Here is a 21,122-nt window from a genome sequence, read left to right on the forward strand (position 1 = left end):
ACACCAAACCTGTATGAGTTTATTTATTCTGCTGAACACAAAAGACATTTTTTTTAAAGAATGTTGGTAACCAGAAAGTTGACGGTAGCCATTGACTTCCATAGTATTTTCCTACCGTGGAAGTCAATGGCTACCGTCAACTGTTTGATACCAACATTCTTTAAAATATCTTCAACAGAAGAAAGAAACCCATACAGGTTTGGAACACCTTAAGAGTGAGTAAGTGATGATAAAATCTTCATTTTTGTATGAAATATCCCTTTAACAGTGGTTTAATGAGTAAGGGTCAACATTGTAATTAAAGAGTCAACATTGTAATTAAAGAAAAAAATACATAAATGAATTACAGCTTTCTTTCTTTCTTTTACATGCAGGTATTCTTTAAATATAAGTACAATGTAAAAACATGTTTTCACACAATAAGTGGGTTGTATCAATCGATTCATATAAATGTTTGTACATAGTTAAAGACACTTAATATAAAGTGGGAAGTTACTATTTTAAACCATAGCTTTATATCCCCACTGGATATAGAGTCAAAACAACCTCACTAATGGTTATAGTCATGCAACTTAACCTGAAAGCCACAGGTAAAAGCAATAAATTATCTTCACTTTCAATAGGCACCTGATATTTATCTGCCTAGACTGGAACGAGGTCTTCCAGGAGATTTGGGGAATTTGTTTTCACTTGTTGGATGCTAGCATTGCTGTTATTCTAAGGACTAAATGGTGCATGCTTACTGTTTATGCTCCTGGTCGAGTCAGAAACCTGAGCTGCGTCGCTCGACCAGAGTAAAGCCGCCTCTTGAGCTGTGTCGGGTGTGGACGTATACACGCTCAAACAGAGAAATCATTTGTCATTCGCTTTGACCACATATTCTCACTGAGATACCTTGTTTGACAAAAGCTCATGCGTGATAGAATGATCTCACCAAAGAGAGAGTTAAGTGGTGTAAAACTTATATTATGCATATATTTATGCATATATTTCTGTCATGGCAACTCTCTCAGTGTTTGGCATGGTAATGGATTTGACAATGTTGATATGTTCTGTCTTGGCGGGAATAGACCTGCTACGCTTCTGCTGCTGTTGTTGATTACCCATAGTAGATCAATACAGGTGGAGCTGGGGAAGGTGGAGGGTTTCTGAAAGCATGCTGCAACTGCTACGGAAAATGCTGACCAGTATTTGAAGGTTGAGCAGCGAGCTCATTGGCTACTGATACAACAGGAACCAATCAGGTGGTGCCCTATAGAGAATGGTGTGATTGCAAGAAGATTGAGTTAAGAGCCTATCAGCCTGCGCCATGTAGAGGTTCATGACAGAACTTTGTATTTGATCATAACTATGCATATTTTGATGATTGCTGGAGGAAATGTGAATAGGGTTTGCATCGAGATGACGGTGGGAAATTGTTGCTATGCACAGGGTGTTCTGGTTTACTTGGGCTGTGTCCGAAATCGCCCCCATACCCTCATTCACTTTTCCCTACATTACTCCACTAATATAGTCCACTTGAAGGAGTGAATGAAAACAAGTGAGTGAATTCGGACACTTAGTGCGCCGGAAGGGCTGCAGCTTTTGCATAGTTTGTGCTTGCTGTTTAATAATTATTTGAAACTAAGTAAACTGGCAGCTCCAATAGTAATGAAAAGATTTATCTTGAACTCTGACATGAAAACTATCTAATATAATATCTATTAATATCTATCTCTAATAATCATTTAAAAGGAATTTATACCTGTATGATATTCCGCTGTAGCCACATTGGATCGGCAGTTTGGAAAATGGATGGATGGATCTTCTGACGAAATGTGGGTGTTAATTCGATGCGTGACTCTAACAGTGCATTATGGGTATTCTTTAGGCTCTGAGTGTCCATCGGTTTTACACTCGTTGCAGTGCATCGTGGGATTGAATGAGTAGAATTGAAATCATGCACGATAGTTTTGGACACCTCTACAAATGGCTGTCCCCTCAAATAGTACACTATTTAAGGGTTTAGGGGGTGATTTCGGACACAATCTAGAAATTTACTCAAGTATACTTGATAAAATTAATTGAAGTATACTTATTTTTTTGTAAGGGAGAACTCCATTAGCAGGATTGGACACCCCTGCACTAAAACTTCTCCCAAGCTTTTTTCCCCCTCCACTAATGTCACCTGATGGTTTTTGGCTTCTTGCCATTGTTACTTTTGGCTTGCTTAGTTGTGGTTTAAAAGATGATTAATGACTCTAACTTTGCAACATAGACACTGTTATTTAACTGAATTGAACCACCATTGAACTGACTTAAGCTGAATAAAGCCTCTATTGTTGGCTCTAGAGCTGCTTATAGCTGAATTGGACTAGTTTCATTACTGATGATCTTTGCAACATTTACAGTTACTGAACTGAATTGAAACAACATTGAGCAAAATTTAGTTGAATAATGACACTAATATCTTCAACTGCTTACATTTGATATTGAATTAATGAATTTTACAATATGTGAAGCTGCTTTAAAACATCTGTATTGTATAAAGCGCTATATAAATAAACGTGACTTGACTAAAGTTTAATAAATATTGTTAGAAGTTTGCACAAATCATTAAGCCAAAAGTATACACCAATAAAAAAAAAACCTGCAAAACTGTTGATCTAAAAATGATCTAAAAATAAGTGTGTAAATGTGTCTGAATGATGTGTACATCACACATGAAGTAGGTCACATTTTTCACTCTTTCTTGCAAAATTTTAAACTCGTTTTCCCCATCAATAGTACTAAAACAGACCTGCAAAACTTCCAGCTCACGAGAAATGGATAAATTAATGTCTCTGTGAGGTCATGCCTCTTTTTGTAAATGACTGAACTTTTCCTGACCCTGCAAACCCGTGAAAAGCCCCCTCTTGATTATAAATAATAGCAATGGGCTGCTAATAGTTAATCCGATTGAGAGCTGGAAAAGTCTGATATGATTCAGCAGGAGGCCAAGAGGGCAGCAGACGTGTAAATGCTTTTAGAAACGTTCTCATTGACCCTTGTGCTAATGAAAAAGTCATTTTCACTTCAGTGTTGGAGAGCCATATCACTCAGACATCTTTAACACTTCCCCTGTGGAGTAAGTTTAGCTGACATTTAAGTTTTTGAATGAATCACTAACACTAAGTATATGTTATAATGCAGCTTGTTGTGCTAATAAGCGAAGTCGATTCACATTTATTCATATAGCACTTTATACAGTACAGATTGTGTCAAAACAACTTCACAGTAATAAAATGTTGTAAAATTCAGCTCTGTAGAAGGCAATAGTGTCATTAAGCTCTGTTTAATGTTGGTTCAATTCAGTTCTGTAACAATGTTGATGTTAGGGTTCATTTCCGATATTGTGAGTGCAGTCAATTCGACAATATTTCTGAATTGCAATGCTTTGCAATAGCTCTGGCTACAGTACCATGACTTTTGCACTGGCATCACTTATATTTTGTGCAGAAAATGTAAAAAAAACAACAGGCTTTTCAGCTGAAAATACTTATTTTGTCCCCTTCCCTTATGCTAAATAACAAGCAATTCAGTGTGTGGGGGGAAAAAAACCTGCAATTACACTGATTTACACTGTGTCCAGTTCAGGGGAGTGAATAAAAACAGGCCTCTTTCATTTGCTTGCTATAAATTCTGTATTTACTCACAAATTTAGAGAAAAAATGGCTCTGGGAATAAAAAGTTTTGTTGTCGCCCCTAGATGTCAAACAATAGGCCGGACAGGCGTTCTTTACAAGGTGATAGGAGGAAAAGTTCAGCTGCATCTCTCCCCAGGCCTGGACCTGCAGCGATAGGGTGGCTGAACATAAAGGTGTCAGCCCTGCGGCGGGACGCGTGTAAATCAGCAGCAGAGAAAAGCCCAGAAACGGCTGAGAGAGGCATCTGCCAGCATCTCACCGCCTTCTCTGTCTCCCTCGCCGTGTCACACAAGGACACGTCCCTTCCACATGACCCCTGTGCGCTGGGAGACGCGCCCCCTCCGGGGGTAATGCGTTTGTGCAAATTTGCCTTTGGGGGTCGTTACAATAACCGTACGGCAGCGTAATGAGCTTTTGAAACGAGCAATGATGATGACTGTACTGTAACATTTGTCCTTTGCAAGTATACTTAACAAAACATTATTACTCAAAAAGAAGCGACAGAAAAGCACAGTAACAGTAATAAAATTAAATTAAATTAAATTTAATTTAATTTAATTTAATTTAATTTAATTTAATTAAATAAAATTTAATAAATAAACAAACAAACAAACAAACAAACAAACAAATAAAAATTTAATTTAATTTAATTTAATTTAATAAATTTAAATAAATAAATAAATAAATAACATGTATCTCTCCCAAAGTACTTGATGACTTGATTTCTGTTTAACTACAAACATTTGGACTGAAATTTAAGAATTAAGTTATTTTTCAAAACTTTTAGTAAAAATGTTAAGGCAAGAACATTTGTAAGTGTGTTAAGAGTTAACCTGGTAAGCCTGACATATGAAATAATAGTCAGAAAAGTCTATTTTTCTCTTAATGGAAGAGTTTATTGAACCTTTAGACAAAATATATTAAGATATAAAAAAAAACTTTTTTATATTTTAAGATATAAAAAAAGTATAATATTTAATAGATCAGGCTTTTATGGCTCACCTATATGATATATGAGAATATGGAGCTCATACTCAAGGAGTTGGAAAAAAATATTCAGAGGCCCAAACTGAGCAAAAACTGCAATTTGATGCAGTTGCTGATTTTTATATTACCAAAAACAAAAAAGAAATTCTGATAGCTTGTATAGTAAATCAATCAGATCTTTATAAAAGTATAGCAGACCACTTACATATAAATATCAATTGTCACTCTACATCTCCCAATAATATATCTTAGTAAGAAGATATTTAAATAATATTTTAGTATTTATTGTGGAGGCAGAAAATATTAAAGCAATGCAATACAACGATCATTTAGAGATGAACAAATAAACATTCCTCAAAAGCCTAATGTATCATATTTGATACACATATTTTACATGAGTTTAAAAAAAATGTATGGATTCCAGTGTTATTCTTTTTATAAATTAGAAATTCACATATCAAATATGAAACAGTAGACTTTATAGGGTTAAGTACGATTACAAACAGGGGGTGTTATAGCTCCACTTCATCTACTTCCAGACAGAGAGCAGTTTGGATGTTTAATCTAATTACCACTGATTATTTACTGTGATGAAGTTCTCTGCATGCAAACAGTTTGACTACGTGTTCAATTCAAAACCATTATCCTTATATTAACGGTTTAACTCCAGGTACTTTCCATTTCATAATGCTTTAGATGTCTGAGATCTCAACGTTCCGGTTTGCAGATTTAAAGCCTTTTCAGAAAACATACCGATTCCTTTTTTATCCGAACATTTTATCTTGAATGTGCTTCAATTCTTAAAACATAATGCCAGCAATGAAAAACTTGAAACAACTTGTTTTATTAAATAAAACCCATATGATAAAGAGCAAGTTAAATAAGTTGCATACAGTACAAAAGCTATATAACACAACTACATTATAAATATACATCACAGACACTCTGTAGAATTACAGTGATCCATGAAAAGTAGTGCCCTCGTTTTTGCTTTCTTGTATAGACTTATATACACATCTTTTATATAAACAAAATATAAAATATTCAATACATCACAGCGCATCTAAAAAACATATGTACAAAGCTCATGTTAGTTCAGGACTCATTTCCAGACTAATTTCTGACGTAACTACTGAACTTGGTGGGGAGATTGTCCACAGGGTACACTGTTGGGCCCGTTTTCATTGTCGGGGGTCCGTTAGAAAGAACCCAGTTGCATTGCTGTGTTAGCTCAACTAAAAAGATCTTGAGTAACACTTTGGCGAATTCTTTGCCGACACACATCCTGGAACCGCCTCCGAAGGGGATGTAGTTAAACCTGGAGCCGTCCTCCAGACCTTTGCTCATGAATCTCTCTGGCTGGAACTCATCTTTGTTAGGAAACACCTCGGCGACATCATGCGTGTCACAGATGCTGTAAATGACATTCCATCCTTTAGGTATCTGGTAACCCTGAAGAGAAAATAAAAGAATTCAGTGTTAAACAAATGGGAGAGCATTTAAATAGAGGACATTTTAAAGCTGTCAACTGTAATATTAAAGTCACCAGCCCTGAAGTTTAACTCACATTCAATTCAAAGGTTTTGAGAGCCACTCTGAAGCCTCCTGGTACAGGAGGGTTGATTCTGAGAGTTTCTTTAATCACACATCCAGTGTACTTCAGTTGTTCCAAAAGCTCCATACTTAAGGAGTTTCCAGATGAGTAGATGCCCAATTCAACCTGCTGATAAAAAAAAAAAAAGAAATAAAAAAAAGTATGTTAGCCCACACATTAGGTTAAGTAATGCAATCAGATTGAGAAGAACTTTTTGGATCATACCTTCTCATGAATCTCCTCTCTAACTTTCTGCACCACCTCTGAATTCAGACCGAGGAACATCACCAGTGAGGTTGCAGTGCTGGCGGTGGTCTCATGACCTCCAAACAGAAGCTCAGTAGCTGCTTCTTTCATTGCCTGAGGAAAAAAAACACTTCATTAATGATGTTTGCAGACTGGATCCTACTTCACTTTTGAGCCTAAAACAATATCTGACTAAGTCTAATGGGAAATAATTACCTGCAGACTGAATGGCTCTTCACTTCTCCTGCTGTTCTCAATCAACAGCTGAAGAGCATCTTTGTGTTTTTGCTCATTTTCATTGTCATCATCTTGAATTTTCTTCCTGATGTTCTCCTCAATTTTGGAATGAATGAAATTGCGTGCTCTCAAACCCTGCCAAACAAATTACAGATTGTTATTACATGAAATTTATTTCACATACTACAATGCATGTTTAGACTGTTATTATACAATAACTTACCCTGTACAAGCCACTGAAGGGAACATCAATAGGCAAGGAGAACAAGTTTTTGATCATCTCCTCAAAAGCTTCCACCAGTTCCTGCTCGTCCGTCTTGATTTGCTCCGGCTCGAAACCAAGCAGGATTCTCATGGCTATGCGGAACATGAGGCGTTTCATCTCCGGGTAAACCAGCACACATGCATCTCTTTGCAGCCAGTCTTGTATGGCACTCTTCACCTCCTGCTGGATCACTGGGATGTAGTGCTCTAGAGCATCTCTTGAGAAAGCTCTCATAATGGCCTAAACAGGACATTAAAAAATAAAAATCAATGCATCATTTTTATTTTTCAATACAAAGATTGAGGTTTAAGATTTACATTGAAAACAAAAAAACATGAGGATCCTCAGAACATTTGCAGCGCTTCTAGGCTCCTTTGATGATGGCTTAAATATTCTATATTATTTAAACAAGGAGTATTGAATATATCAAGTTCCTCAAAACCTTTCAAATATAGCAGATTTACAGGAGCAACCAATGACTGATACTACAGAGTTCTTGCATGAGTTTGATCTCATCAGTTCCCCAGATAACAGTGTAGTAGAAAGATTTTATGTAAAGTACTTCCAATATTAATACAATTTAAAGCACTGATTTACATCCTTACCTTTTTCTTGTTTTTGTGTTGAGTGCCATGAACATTGGAGAGGGTGTCAGAACCCAGTATCGTTCTCACTGATGCTGGCCACTGAACAGAGACCAGCTTGTGTTCGCCCAACAGAATCTGCCTCACGTTCTCAGCTCCCATCACCCTGACAGTCGGGTTCCCAAAGAGGTGCGTTTTGTAGATGCATCCGTATTTCTGGCGTTTCATCCGGAGGAACTTCCTTCTCTGTGTAAAAGGACAACGTGTTATTGGCGCAAAGATTCCAAACGCATGTTTTGATCCACATGTATCCGACATTAAACACAACAAAACATTTGTGAGCATCGCATTTACCAATTAAGTACAATCAGCTGAACTTGTGCAAATTGCAATAAAAGTGCACGCGTACCTGGAGGATCAGCTGGAGAGTTTCTCCAATGAAGGGTAAGCCCATTGTACCTGGCGGCAGTGGTCTACCACAGCTCGGATCGACCCGTCGAATCAATAACATCTCCCACAACTTAACCGCGGCGAGAAAGAGCAAAACGGGAAGCACGATGGTGCAGAGAAAGGTGACTATGAGAATGTACAGACCCATGATGAAGCGCGCAACAATCGCAAAAGAGCTTCTGGAGAGGAGACGCGTCTTTACGCGCAGACTGAGAGCGTTCTCGCTTGTGCGCCCTTATATATCTATTGCGCGCAGGTCTCCTCCTGTTACCTTCCTCAGATAAATTAGTTCACACAAAGTTCATCTTTAATTGTGGTGTCATCTCGCCCCGCCCACAGGGCAGAAGCTGCTCCAAACTCTGAACCATTTGTTATAGGCGCATTTTAATACCACCTCCCGTAGAAGGCAGACAATCCTGAGATTTCACTTTGAAAAGGTGTTAATTCCCCCGACACAAAAGGAAGCATCCGAGGCTCTTTTGTTGCCAATATTCCCGTCGTTTACACTCATTACTCTGGGCTTGTGTGCCATCAGAAATGCCGCAGAGGATTTAATTGGGGAGCTTAAACTGTGAAGCTCTACTTTTACATTTTAAATCCCTTAAATGGCCCTCTTTTTGTCCTTCTTTGGCGTGGGGGCACTTAATAGGCCATTACACAGGTTAGACAGCTTACCTGTAAAGTTAAATGGTGGTATTTATTTATTATATAGATTTTTTTTTTCATATTAAAACATTTAATCACTGGGATTTTTTTTTTTCTATATATAAAAAAATTTGTCTTTTTATTTTAGTGACATTTCCACCCAAAAATATGTCCTGTTTCTAATAATATAAACATGTACAGTTGATTTGCCTTAAAAAAAAAAACATTGATACAGAGTTGATTCAGGTCGTTATTCTCTGGTATTTGCTGCTAGATCTGAGAACAATATCAATATACATTGCAATATAATAATGTACTTCTGTCTGTTTATCTAGACATCACTGAGATCAGTATTTGAAATAAGTTATGACAGATATATGTGTTGTCAGTACTGTGGTGAACTGGATCTGATCTCATATTAGACTTTAACCTGGAACAGTGCCATAGATGTTATGCTGTTTTCATGTGGAGCAGAGTGTGAAGTAATATCATAAATATGAACATTGTCTCATTGCGGGTTCAAACCCGGGTCAGCTTAAAAAGTGACGGAGCAGAGCAAGGTTACGGTACATGAAGAGCAAACACCCACAGCAGTCTGAATTACTGTTTTTACGACAGCCATAACGTGGAAAAAACAAGCTGGGAAGGCAGTCAATTAAAGAGACAGGATGGCTCCAAATTTTTCCCTCTCTTCATTCTTTGATGTGTGTCTGCCCTGCATTTCACCTTTCATCCTGTGTGATGGGATGGGGAAAACTCACGCATGACATATCTATGTTAAGCCGGTATTTTAGGTATGTGTCTATGTAAGCAACTCATTCATATGTTACCCCATTACACGACCGTTGCCATATTTATTCTTCGACATGACCCGACCGTGCCAAATGCCCTAAGCGAACCTTCAAACTTGGCCTTATTTGTGAATTTGTGCAATTATGAGTCCTGTTTTCCCTCGTAAGAGTCATAGAAGTGTGTGAAATGCTTTGATGAACCTAATAAACTCTTTCAACCGGCGCCAAGAGCAATGCAACCTGAAGTTCAAGGATAGTTCCCTAAAGAAAGCTTGTATAAATTCTTCCTATAGCTTCTTTCTATTACAATTATATGTAAACTGTGATATACTCTCAAGTGCTCTACTTTAACCCATTTAATCCACTGGTAACATTTGTAACCAAACTTTACCATTGAGTTTGAAAATGGATTTTATATGAATTTATAAAGCTGTTTAATTCCATTTTTGCCCTTGGGAAGAAGATGTGATATATGTCATAGATCCATAAATGTATGCATATCCTGTGTCCTGGTAAACCTGGTAAACTCTACATTATGGGGACAAAATGTCATTTTCAGGTCCCCATGAGGAAAACAGCTTATAAATCATACTAAGTGATTCTTTTTTGAAAATGTAAAAATGCAGAAAGTTTTGTGTGATGGGTAGGTTTAGGGGTTGGGTTAGTGTAAGGGGATATAATATACAGTTTGTACGGTATGAAAATCATTATGTCTATGGAAAGTCCCCATAAAACATGAAAACACAACGTGTGTGTGTGTGTGTGTGTGTGTGTGTGTGGCCCCTGGTATTCCCTACGTTATGGGGACCAAATGCCCCAATATAATTACAAGCTGTATACCAGTAAATGTTCACCTTGTGGGGACAATGTTTTGGTCCCCATGAGGAAATAATCTTACAAATCATACATAATCCTCTATTTTGAAATTCTAAAATAGCATAAAGTGTCCTGTGATGGGTAGGTTTAGGGGTAGGGTTAGTGTAGGGGGAAAGAATATACAGTTAGTACATTATAAAAAACATTACATCTAACCATTACGGTCCCCACAAAACATGAAAACCCAACGTGTGTGTGTGTGTGTGTGTGTAAAAATCTGCAGTTGGCTTCATTGAGCTATCCAAAGTCCCAAATAGACTTTCATGACAAATAATGTCATCAAAATAAGTTAAGCAATTTTCAACTTTTTTTATGTTACATAATATTCAGCTTCTTCTTCTTCTTTTTTTTTTAGTCAGTTTAATGTAATTCAAGTGATTGTACTTAAAAATTTAAGGCAACCATTTTTTTTTTACAGTGCATGTGATATAGCTGGAAACACTTGGGATTATGAACCATCTAATAGTCCTGACAATCCAGTGAACTGAATTGAATTTTACATGCCAAATGTTCTATTCTTCAACATTTTAGTGTAAAAAATCACTTTAATTTTGCATTCAGATGTTTTCAATATAAACTGATGCTAAAACACACAGTATACATTTTCATTACTAAAAAGACTCCAAAGGGAGTTGCCTCAATGCTATTCCCCCCTCTATTTATTTCTCATTTCGATGTTTATTCAGCGATCTTGAGAGTAATCTGAGTCATCGCTATCGATACGTGTCTCGTATGAGCTGTAATCTTCAACACTGAGTGTGTGTTGATCTCAGTGCTCCTTCCCGGGTGCTGGTGACCCGCCGGTGACCCTGCAGCGCGGACCCTGACATCTCTGTGAACTCTGGCCACAAAGCTCGCCAAGTTCACTGTCCATCAAATAACGAGATACACAGCCTGAGCACCAGTAATTATCCACACTGCCATCTATTCTGTGCTGTCCATCACAAAAATCAAATCAAGGGCATCATTAAAGCCACTTACAGTAATGTTCTAATTGGGTCAAGAGATAAACAGCCTTTCACTGGTGTGCGAGAGAGAGTTTTAATTGGAGCCTTGGATGTTGGTCGTCGCCTTTATCACAGTTTCACCCCCTTCATCACAGAGGTCCGCCGCCTATATTTAGCACAAGGAATAGGCCGTTTTAAAAAATGGTGGTGAAAACGAGTCTGCAAATTATATAATGACTTTAAGAAGGGGAAGAATTTTGTAAATTAATTTCTGACAGGAATTTTCGGGGCACAAGATGTGGGTTCGTAACAAATGAGCATTAACAACTCGTATTTTGTTAAACGCCAACCATTTGAAATATGTTTTAAACAAAACACTTTTGTGCGCCCTGACTTGTAATCTAACTTTTGTGTTGACTAAAAATGTTGGAAAATGTTGGCTGCATATAAGCAAAAAGTAGTACCAAGCCTTTAAGGGAAAGTTCACCCAAAAAGTACAATTCTGTCATAATTGTACTCACCCTCAAGTTTTTCCAAACCTGTAAGAGTTTCTTTCTTCTGCTGAACACAACAGAAGATATTTTGAAGAATATGGGTAACCCAAACAGTTGTGGGACACCATTTTTATTTGTTCTCCCCATACTATGGAAGTCAATGGTGCCCCACAACTGTTTAGCTACAAACATTCCTCAAAATACCTTCTTTTGTCTTCAACAGACATACTCATACAGATTTGGAATAACTTGAGGGTGAGTAAATGATTCCAGAATTTTCATTTTTGGGTGAACTATCCCTTTAATTAGAGGCGTCAGATTCCCCCATCCCCACATAATTCGGACCGTGATGAAAATAAATCGTTTTCTATTACCACGTATAATATATTTACGCTCGGTCGAAATTACTTTATATAGCCTACCCTAGTCCCTAGATCATATAAAATTATTCATTGTCAGATATTTCAGCGTATATGATACAACCGGCATTTCTCTACATTGGATGACGTGTACGCGTCCTGCTGGAGTTTTTTTTTTTTTTTTTTTTTTTTGAGCTACTGGTTGTTGTTGTTGTTGTTTCCTCGCATAAAATGACTCGCATTAGTGACACGTGGCACAGCATAGGTAGTGAATTTGTCTTTGATTTATGAGTTTACATGACATATAGACCAGCGAACGCTGTTTGAACCGTGAGCACCGCAGGAGGGGGTCACGAGAGCACAGCCAAACAGTTCACTAAAGGGTCAGACTGAAGACTGACTTTAAGCTAACCTCCAGCCTCTGGAGCCTCATTCTGTCTTTTATTTGCATTTAAAAATACTGCTGCTATTAAAGGCTCTTTCCCTGCCAAACAAAACAAAACGATTAGATGGCAGAATATATAAAACGTTCTTAACTGTGTCACTAATGGGTGAAAAGACCTTATATGGGAATTCCTGTTCTGCAGTGGCTTTGAATGCTCTTGCTTTTGTATAAAAACGAATGTCACTGAGGTGTAATTTAAAGAATTATTTCTATAAAAGAGTATAGCGGATTAAAACATTAGAAATATGCTCCTGACAAGATTTTAGGCACTTAAAAATGTAATTATTAGCTATACCTTGATCAATTATAAAATGGCTGAGCTGAGGTTAGCCTTGCTCATTGCTCAGTGAGAAAGTTTACTTTAGGTGTGTCAACTTGAAGTTCATTTTGATCATTTTTATTTAAGTTTAAAATGACCAACTTCTGTAATAGTGTTGTAATTCTGTACTTTTTGTTACAGTCCCTGTTTCACATGTAGGCTACATACTATGTACTTATTATAGTAATGACACTATAACTAATAACCCTGAACATACCCCTAAACCTAACCTTAACCCATGTATTACCTTACATTTCTCAGTACTTTTTTTTTTTTTATGACTGATGAAGGTCGTGAGACCGAAACATTGCTGATAAAATGTTGATACTGATATTGTGCGGGAGTTCCTTGATTTTTTTTCTAAGGCATGTTAATAAAAGTAATTTAAATGTCCTAATTGAACTAAAACCTAATCCTGTCTTAATCTGAGCGCTGTTTGTGAAACCAGGCCTATACACTGTACAAAGTGATACATTGAAGTAACTTAAAAAAGTGAGGAAACCCGTTGCCTTAAAATTATTAAGTAGGCTAAATGTTATAAACTAGATGCGTAAATGAAAAAAATTATGTGGAATTGTCAAGTTCACATACATTTTTTTTTTCAATTACACAGTTTATTTACTTAATCATAAGGCAACAGGTTTCCTCACTTTTTTGAAGTTAGGTCAACTGATCACTTTTTACAGTGTACGTAATATTTTCTTTTATATTACAAATAGGCTATAGCTTTATTGTCTGGGTGAGTGACAAGGGTACAACAATAAAACATCTAAATATAAAGGCACTTGAAAAGTAACGAAAATACAGGATGAGGGCATGGAAAAAAGTTTTCAAGTCACTTATATGGGAACTTTCATACATCAAAAATGAAAAATGGAGAGCTGAAAAAATCCTAAACCTAAATAAAAACACCCAAAGTTGTTGATGAAATACCCTAAACAATTTGTATAAAGCACTGCTCAACAAGCTATTATTTTCTGGTGTAGACTACTGAATAAAGCAAAGATGCATGAGACGCCGAAAGGAGGACACTTTTCGGGACAGTCATCTCAATGGCTAAAAGTGTCCCAATCCCCCTGAATTCACCCTACCTATCAGAGCCAGTGCAGCATCTCTCCACTGAGCGGCCAGCCCACAGAGCCCCCGGGGAAGGGCAGACGGCTCGAGTGAGTCCCGTGCGATGGCCCAGCCCAGGGCCCAGAGCTGCCGGTGTTGTGCCGAATTCTGACCCCCGCCCCATTATTACCCCCGAGTCCCCAGTAGGTTTAGGATTAGGGGTGGGGTTAGGATTAGGCAACCATAGTGACTTCAATGAGGGGGTTAATAATTTGTATATATATATTACTTCAAATGCATTCTTCTAAAACAAATAAATTAATAAAATAAATATAATAAAACTATTCTTGTAATATAATAATTCACAGTATGTTAAAATACACTTTATATATATATATATATATATATATATATATATATATATATACACACACACACACACATTTATTTGACGTGAAATCTGTATGTTTACATTTCTCTGTACAGAGCGATAGATATTAAGAAGCAAAAAAATTGATCAAATGTATTTTTGTGATAATATTTTATTAAAGCACACAAATAAAAATGAGTGGGCTTTGAAAACAACTGAAGTCACTTGGGTTTGTGTGACTCCAGGTAATGCCAGAGAGAGATTTATGGATATTGTGATTCTGTCTGCCTTATTGAAATGTTGAATATCAGGGTGACACTTTATAATAACTTTCATTAACAAACATTATATAATGCTCAACGGATCATTGGTTAATGTACATTCAAAGTCTTGAAACCATGATTCATCTGTTTTGATATTTAAATATTATGGAACTACTGATTTGTTAAGGAAGTCTTTTAAATTATGAGAGTTATTTTAAAGCGAAACCAATATTAGTGTTGTTACAGCCATGAAATGGAAATATGGAAACACTCTCAGAGCTAATGACAAATGTTTTATCTTTACATTCCATCCCCCAATTTTAACAAAATATTGTGGTATATACAATGGTACTCTAAATACATAAGCATACAGTTGCTTTTTAAAACTTAAATAATTTTCAGTGCAAAATGCATGTTAAAAATAAATTTAAAGAAACAAAATAAAACCATAAGTGGATAACGAAATATTGTGATTTTTTTTCCAATGCAACTTTGCACAGACCAATTATTGCTTATTTATTTTCACCTTAAAATGAGATTGTAAAGCATTTGAACCCAAAGCTTTCTATTCACCCTGAGAAAATAAAAATTAAATATAATTCTGTGGCGCATCTGTACATCATCATTCAGTGAAATGTAGCTGACCATTTGAGATTCTTTTACATGAAGTGCTTTTTGTGCACACAAGTTTGAACAAAGTCCGCCAATTTAAAAAGAAAAAAAATGAAGCATTCTCATGCGAACGTTTTTTATCATTTATAAGTCACCTAATCTGAGTCAAATTCAACTCAAGGCAAACAGATGGGAAGCATGATTCCATTGCAGTGTTAAATACATTTAAAAATATTTACAATAAAAACTTCATCCTTGTTACACTAGGGAGAATTTCATACAGGTTGCAATATGACCATCAGCATCAGCAGTCACACACACCTCCGCTCTCTCAAGTGTAGTGTTACAGTCATTGCACTTTCACAACGTACAAAACATAATTCTCAACCTTTAAAAATACATTACAAAAAAATTACTGCATAACTTCTGTTTTTTTCTCTTCATCAATTTACATTATTAGCCTACAGTGGTGAATATTTTGGCAGAAGACATGGAGGATGCAGTCAAAATATACCACAGTACTTTGAGAGTTGTTACCTTACAGCGACTTAAAAAAAGGGCCAAAGCAAGAAGAATAATATAGTTTATAAGTTACGTTGTCAAAACCAGCCCAGTGTTTGGAGTTCATGTGAACGACTCTAGGAATGCTGGGACATTCCATTCACCAGACTTCTCAGCTGCTTCACCACCGTCTCGATCAATTTCTGCTTGTCACGGTCGTTCTTTCTGAACTGGGAGAAGATGTTGTTCTTTTTACTTGTGTCTTTCATCCTAGAAAAGCAATATGAGACGAAAATATGACAGTTTTTAACAGCATTCGAGCTTATGATGAAGACATGAACAGTTCAGAAAATAGCTCTTTATAAATAAATAAATAAATAAATAAATAAATATAGTATACTATACTATATATATATATATATATATATATATATATATATATATATATATAGTAGTTAACATTTGAAGTGGATAAAAAAAGTTGTCCTAAGACATGAACGGGTATTATTAAAAATTAATGTATAACTTTGATGAAAGGTTTTGATCCACTTCAAATGTTGCCTATACTGTGTGTATATATATATATATATATATATATATATATATATACACACACACACACACACACACACAGTATCTCACAAAAGTGAGTACACCCCTCACATTTCAGCAAACATTTTAGTATATCTTCTGAAGGGACAATGCTATAGACATGAAACGTGGATATATTTGAGAGTAGTCAGTGTGCTGCTTGTATAGCAGTATATATTTACTTTCCTCTGAAAATAACTCAACATACAGCCATTATTGTCAAAATAGCTGGCAACAAAAGTGAGTACACCCTAAGTGAACATGTCAAAACTGTGTCCAAAGTGTCAATATGTTGTGTGAGCACCATTGTTATCTAGCACTGCCTTAATCCTCCTGGGCATGGAGTTCACCAGAGCTGCACAGGTTGATGCTCTTCCACTCCTCCATAATGACATCACGGAGCTGCTGGATGTTAGACACATGGCGGCACTTCACCTTCCGCTTGAGGACGCCTCACAGGTGCTCAATAGGGTTCAGGTCTGGAGAAATACTTGGACACTCCATCACCTTCACCTTCAGCTTCCTCAGCAAGACAGTTGTCATCTTGGCGGTGTGTTTGGGGTCATTCTCATGCCGTTTGGCCCAGTTTCTGAAGGGAGGGCATCATGTTCAGCTTCAAAATGTCACAGTACATATTGGAATCCATGTTTCCCTCCACGAACCGCAGCTCCCCAGTACCAGCAGCACTCATGCAGCCCCAGACCATGATGCTACCACCACCATGCTTGACTGTAGGCAATACACAATTTTCTTGGTACTCCTCATGCATGCTGGACACCATCTGAGCCAAACAAGTTTATCTTAGTCTCATCAGACCACAGGACATGGTTCCAGTAATTCATGGACAGGTTGTCTTCAGCAAACTGTTTGCGGGCTTTCTTGTGAGCCAGCTTCAGAAGAGGCTTCCTTCTGGGACGACGGCCATGCAAACCGACTTGTTGCAGTGTGCGGCGCATGGTCTGAGCACTGACAAGCTGACCTTCCACTTCTGCAACCTCTAAAGCAATGCTGGCAGGACTCATGCGTCTGTTTTTTGAAGCCAGCTTCTGCATCTGACGTACAGCACGAGGACCCGACGACTTTGACTGACCCTTGCGAGGCCTGTTCCGAGTGGAAACCGTCTTGGAAAACCTCTGTATGACCCTGGCCTGCACTGTAACTCAGTTTCAGGGTGTTACCAATCTTCTTATAGCCTAGGTCAACTTTGTGGAGAGCAACAATTCTAATTCTCAAATCCTTTTTTTTCTTTGTCATGAGGTGCAATGTTGAACATCCAGTGGTCAGTATGAGAGAATTGTGCTCAAAGCACAGATTTTAACTGCAAGATACACATAATAATAATACAAGATACACAAATTTGTATGGTCCTGTCAAGCAGAGAAACCATGAACATGATGAATAGGACATGTGGCTTTGCATGGTTAAACAACGTACTATTAACACTTAGGGTGTACTAACTTTTGTTGCCAGCTATTTTGACAATAATTGCTGTATGTTGAGTTAATTTCAGAGGAAGGTAAATATATACTGCTATACAAGCATTGACTACTCTAAAATATATCCAAGTTTCATTTCTATAGTGTTGTCCCTTGTGAAGATATACTAAAATGTTTGCTGAAATGTGAGGGGAGTACTCACTTTCGTGAGATACTGTATGTATATATATATATATATATATATATATATACACATATACATACATACATACATACATAGATACATACAGTCATATGTAAATGATTAAAAGTAAATGCATGTTTTGTGATATATATGCTACATCAAATGCTGAATATTCAGAGCGGTTAGAATCATTAGTAATGATTTAGTTAAGATATAGTGATGCATGACTTATGTATCATGATATGTGATTTATTCATATTATATTATTATTCAGCCACTCTGTACAGTATGTATGCTGAAATGGGTGTGGGATGAATAAATGATGGTGAAATAAATGATTTTTATTCTAAGAATGATATTCATGCAGCATATCACATTACTATGGAGAGAGAGAGAGAGAAATCCATGTTGGATCTACGTACCCCCTGTTGACTCTGGCATTGGTTAGTAAAAAAGAAAGATAGAAAGAAAGAGGACGAGGATTATATTTTAGATTGAAAGGACAAAGCACAGCTCCATTGTTCAGATCACTCCATCTTTTGTTCACTGATGTATGAGGTTCTGTTCCAAAACTAGTGAGCTGCCAGCTGCCTTCTAAGGGTGTGTTCACACTTGGCATGTTTGGTTCTTTTAAAACAAACTCTGGTGTGATTGCTCTGTTAGTGCGGTTTCATTTGAATAAATGTGAACGCTGCAATCTGAACCCTGGTGTGCAACAAATAAGGGGACCAAGACCCATCTTTTCAGTTCTAAACGATGTGGTTTGACTGAAATATGAACGCAACATGGACCAAAGACAGGACGTGATGTCACATGATGCGACCAAAAAAGGATGAGCGCATTTAGTCCAGCAGTCCCGTAGCAAAATATGCCATAAAAGCCATTTTTCAAACCAGAACTAAATGTATCATTTTCATAGGCGGAGGGTGAACCAACTTCAGGATAAAGCAAAGGAGATGTGCTTTTCCATTAAAAACACAAATAACAGATTTCCATGAAAGTTACATGTCACCGCACAGCCTACACATCCCAGCATAAACGCTCCTGATATCTTTTTTGGTTTGGATCAAAAGAACCAAGAGAAGTGAACTACAAGTGTGAACACACCCTAAGGCAGCATGATAACCATAATGGTTAAGTACTCTGTGAAGATCAATGGAGTTTGATTTTAGCATGTCTTCACTGAGCTGAAGGAAAGAGTAGAAAACAATACGTACTTCTCCAAAAGTGCAAGTGCAGTGGAGGGGTTAACCCGCAGGTACTTTGAGGTGGGTTGTCCGTAGTCTGCCAGGTACGTGGACCAATCCCACACCATAAACAGATCTAGAAGCTTCAACACAGGAAACAGATGTTCCATATTAGCAATGATTTAAAACAAATCAACAACAGAGTCGAGAACAGAACTTAGTGTGAACCAATAGAATAGGTTGTAAAACAATACTGAAGATGAATAAATGTCATTTGCATTTGTTTTCATTAAGCATATTAATAATCATGGCTGTCACACATAAAATTATTAATTATTTTATAGAGATTGCATAGAGAATTCAAGCCTGATCACAAGAAACTAACAATATTAGAAGTGCACTATAAAAATAAAAAAAAACTTGCAAAAACAACAAACAACAAATGTATAAAAAAGTAGCTTGAACTGAGTCTATTATTTTGTGTTTTCTGAATAAGAATACTCTAAACATTTTGCTAACAATTTTGCATGTACTTTTGTTTTGTTAAGTATTACATATCAGATACATCAGGTTTAGGATCATATAGTATAATAGGATGAGAATATTGAGTTCATATTTAAGGAAGAAAAGATCACCTCCCAACTTTATTCAGAGGCCCAAACTGAGCAAAAACATGCAATTTGGTGCAGTTGCTGATATTTAAATGGCAAAAAAAAAAAAGATAGCTTGTAATATAAATCAATGAAAACTTTTCTAACAGTAAAGCAACTATTTACATAAAATATAACACGCTGTCACTCTCCCAATAATGTCTAATTAAGATGATATTCAAATGTCTAGATTTATGATCAAGTTTGAATCGTGGGGGCAAAACATATAAAGCAATGCAATATAGTGATGATTGAGATATTAACAAATAAACGTTCCTAATTTATATGGCCCAATTTATCATACTTAATACTTACATTTTATTGTTTAAAAAAAAAAAAAATCTGTATGGATAATCAAGTTGATAAGTTGCTTCAGTCCAATAAGTCCATAGATTTTTGATTTTACAGCAAAAAGTAAAAAATGTACGACAACCTGAAGTTTTTTATTTTTTTTTATTTTATTATACTTTTACTTGCTAAAAAGCTTTATGTTTTCAGTTGTGAAGTTTCCTAAATTGTTTTTAGTGAAGTCATCTTTTAATACAGTGCTTAAAAAAAGAGCCAGAAGTTGTCCAAAGAGAAGTGTGTGAGGTCATACACTAATGGTGGGGGTTAGTACTAGGGAACTTATTGGGGAGCTGGGAGCACTTTAAATGCAAAAGGAAGAGAAATCCCTCCGTGACCTCTAGATAACCCACAGAGGAGCTAATCCTGGCTCCACGGTGCTCTGGTCAGTGGGCTCCCTGCCACTTTGCAACTCGGATTCAAAGCAAGGCTCTGGACACATTGAACTTAATTTGCTGGAGAAGGGCCAGATCACTCACCTCTATGTATGCAAATCAATATCAATCAATGGGGGACAATTCCTGGATGGCTCGTTCATTATGGAGGGCTGGGAGAGGAGGGTTCAGGGGGCTAATAGCACTTCACACCTACTATGTGGTCCGTATTGAGGAGGTCTGTTTTTCGGACCGTTATTTAGTGCTGTTTGCTGCTCCTGCTGGGCTGTGACAATATTGCTGCTAAACACACTAAGACCCTGTGGAGCATCACGGGCAACAAGACTATCTGCTAGTAAGTGTCAATATATGCAGACCCTGGGCTGGGTGATATAGCTAAATCAATTGAACTTAAACTTTTTTGTAGACGCTTTTGTCCAAGGAGACTTATACGTCCATCAAGGTATACGTGATACGAGCTCATGCATTCCCTGGATATCAAACCAAGCTTGGACTGTTATAAATTAGATCTTGATGTTTTTCAGCCCTTTGAGAGTATCCGATAAACAGTGGAATCCCAAAGTCCGGGACCACACTCAAAATCTGGGATGCAAAATCAAATTTAAATGGATATATAAAAAAAATTAAA

The 21,122-nt window shown here is 36.9% G+C and overlaps 2 protein-coding genes and 1 long non-coding RNA gene across 10 annotated transcripts in view; 1 reads left to right on the forward strand and 2 right to left on the reverse strand.

The window, feature by feature from the left end:
- Positions 1-5,264: 5,264 nt before the first annotated feature.
- Positions 5,265-8,460, reverse strand: cyp26a1 (cytochrome P450, family 26, subfamily A, polypeptide 1). Its single transcript, XM_082152362.1, has 7 exons — positions 7,988-8,460; positions 7,600-7,824; positions 6,953-7,234; positions 6,709-6,864; positions 6,472-6,606; positions 6,220-6,372; positions 5,265-6,104 (listed from the first exon to the last, which is right to left on the reverse strand). Exons 1-7 carry the CDS (start codon positions 8,174-8,176, stop codon positions 5,766-5,768), a joined length of 1,479 nt encoding a protein of 492 aa, XP_082008488.1. The 5' UTR covers positions 8,177-8,460; the 3' UTR covers positions 5,265-5,765.
- Positions 8,461-14,484: 6,024 nt separating this feature from the next.
- exoc6 (exocyst complex component 6) overlaps positions 14,485-21,122 on the reverse strand; it is a 53,455-nt gene continuing 46,817 nt past the window's right edge. For 4 of the 8 annotated variants that reach the window (XM_082151493.1, XM_082151496.1, XM_082151494.1 and 1 more), the window contains 3 exons: positions 19,135-19,247; positions 18,340-18,351; positions 14,485-15,976 (listed from right to left, as the gene is read on the reverse strand). In XM_082151493.1, the coding sequence (XP_082007619.1) occupies positions 15,844-15,976; positions 18,340-18,351; positions 19,135-19,247 (258 nt within the window). In that variant the 3' untranslated portion in view covers positions 14,485-15,843. The remainder of the gene's footprint in view (positions 15,977-18,339; positions 18,352-19,134; positions 19,248-21,122) is intronic. The other 4 variants (XM_082151495.1, XM_082151497.1, XM_082151499.1 and 1 more) reach the window with 1 other exon arrangement.
- LOC309485008 lies at positions 16,180-18,018 on the forward strand. The gene is made up of 2 exons (XR_014201020.1): positions 16,180-17,028; positions 17,184-18,018. It is a non-coding gene; the product is annotated as an uncharacterized lncRNA (long non-coding RNA).

Source organism: Leuciscus leuciscus (genome assembly GCF_965113295.1).
Source record: "Leuciscus leuciscus genome assembly, chromosome: 21".
Lineage (NCBI taxonomy): Eukaryota > Metazoa > Chordata > Actinopteri > Cypriniformes > Leuciscidae > Leuciscus > Leuciscus leuciscus.